Here is a 1,643-nt window from a genome sequence, read left to right as displayed (position 1 = left end):
CTTGGGGTCAATATACAGAGATTGTGACATGTTCCCTTGGGGTCAATATACAGAGGTTGTGACATGTTCCCTTGGGGTCAATATACAGAGATTGTGACATGTTCCCTTGGGGTCAACATACAGAGATTGTGACATGTTACCTTGGGGTCAATATACAGAGGTTGTGACATGTTCCCTTGGGGTCAATATACAGAGGTTGTGACATGTTCCCTTGGGGTCAATATACAGAGGTTGTGACATGTTCCCTTGGGGTCAATATACAGAGGTTGTGACATGTTACCTTGGGGTCAATATACAGAGGTTGTGACATGTTACCTTGGGGTCAATATACAGAGGTTGTGACATGTTCCCTTGGGGTCAATATACAGAGATTGTGACATGTTCCCTTGAGGTCAACATAGAGGTTGTGACATGTTCCCTTGGGGTCAATATACAGAGGTTGTGACATGTTCCCTTAGATTAATATACAGAGGTTGTGACAAACGACTGTGAATAAAGCAGTGTGTAGGTTTTTAATGCCAGTAGGGTCTTAACGGTCTTACTCTGGATGGAAGTAGCTGTAACACTGGTCACACACGCGCACTTCATTCTCCTCCTCCTCAGTGCAGCCCTCTACCGCCATCTTGTGGTCGGAGCAGGCATGGCACACCAGACGACCACACCTCCTGCAGTGGTGACGCCTGTTGAACTGAGGAGGACAATTGGATGGAGTGGAGAGTCACTTTCACGCAACAAATCATGAGCCGGTTCACCCAACACAGATGAAGTCTATTCCTGTACTGAACACCAATGAGCAGTCTTAATCTGTATGTGGGAAACCAATGAGCAGCCTTAACCTGTCTGTGGGAAACCAATGAGCAGCCTTAATCTGTTTGTGGGAAACCAATGCCACCATTTTCTCTTTGTAGGAGCCATTCACTGTCCACCACTCACTCACTCATTTAGTGTCCACCTCTCACTCACTCATTTAGTGTCCCACCTCTCACTCACTCATTTAGTGTCCCACCTCTCACTCACTCATTTAGTGTCCACCTCTCACTCACTATAGAAATATATAGAAATATATATATTATATATAGAAATATATACCAGATGCTTTTATCCAAAGTGAACTACAGTCATGCATGCTAGAGGTCGACCTCTAATACATACTATGGGTGGTCCCGAGAATCGAACCCACTACCTTGTAGATACAAGCGCCATGCTCTACCAACTGAGCAACAGGGGACCAGACTCTAGGCCTTATTCTCACCATGGTGAAGCGTTCTCGCTGGCAGACCATGCAGACATGCTGCTGGTTGTCTGGGACCCAGTCCTTACGAACCGGGGCTCTGTCTGGGGGCTGGAACTGATCGGGGGAGCGCTGGATTCTCCTGCCGGTCGACCCTCTGTCCAGGGAACTGCCGGAGGACGAGGTGTGCATGGGGGTACTACCTGGAGTTAGGAGACGGAAACAACATCGTTATCTTCACAATGTATTCTGTAAAATCGAATGTGCTGTACATAGCATTGTGGGTACTGTAGCACATAGCATTAAGGGTACCAGTAATATAGCATTATGGGTACTGTAGTACATAGCACAGCACTGTAGCACATAGCATTATGGGTACTGTAGTACATAGCATTATGGGTACTGTAGTACA

General features: G+C 46.5%; 2 protein-coding genes across 2 annotated transcripts in view; both read right to left on the bottom strand.

Annotated features, from left to right (window-relative positions):
* LOC124047001 (zinc finger FYVE domain-containing protein 26-like) overlaps positions 1–345 on the bottom strand; it is a 21,942-nt gene extending 21,597 nt beyond the window's left edge. The window contains exon 1 of the mRNA XM_046367748.1: positions 316–345. Coding sequence (XP_046223704.1) covers positions 316–345 — 30 coding nt within the window. The remainder of the gene's footprint in view (positions 1–315) is intronic.
* A 193-nt stretch (positions 346–538) lies between these two features.
* On the bottom strand, positions 539–1,439 carry LOC124047000 (zinc finger FYVE domain-containing protein 26-like). The gene is made up of 2 exons (XM_046367747.1): positions 1,253–1,439; positions 539–688 (listed from the first exon to the last, which is right to left on the bottom strand). The coding sequence occupies exons 1-2, from the start codon at positions 1,421–1,423 to the stop codon at positions 539–541; spliced, it is 321 nt and encodes a 106-aa protein (XP_046223703.1). The 5' UTR covers positions 1,424–1,439.
* Positions 1,440–1,643: the final 204 nt, after the last annotated feature.

This window comes from Oncorhynchus gorbuscha, linkage group LG10, assembly GCF_021184085.1.
Source record: "Oncorhynchus gorbuscha isolate QuinsamMale2020 ecotype Even-year linkage group LG10, OgorEven_v1.0, whole genome shotgun sequence".
In the NCBI taxonomy this organism is placed as follows: Eukaryota; Metazoa; Chordata; class Actinopteri; order Salmoniformes; family Salmonidae; genus Oncorhynchus; species Oncorhynchus gorbuscha.
The sequence above is the reverse complement of the archived record's forward strand: the minus strand, read 5'-3'. Positions and strand labels throughout refer to the sequence as shown.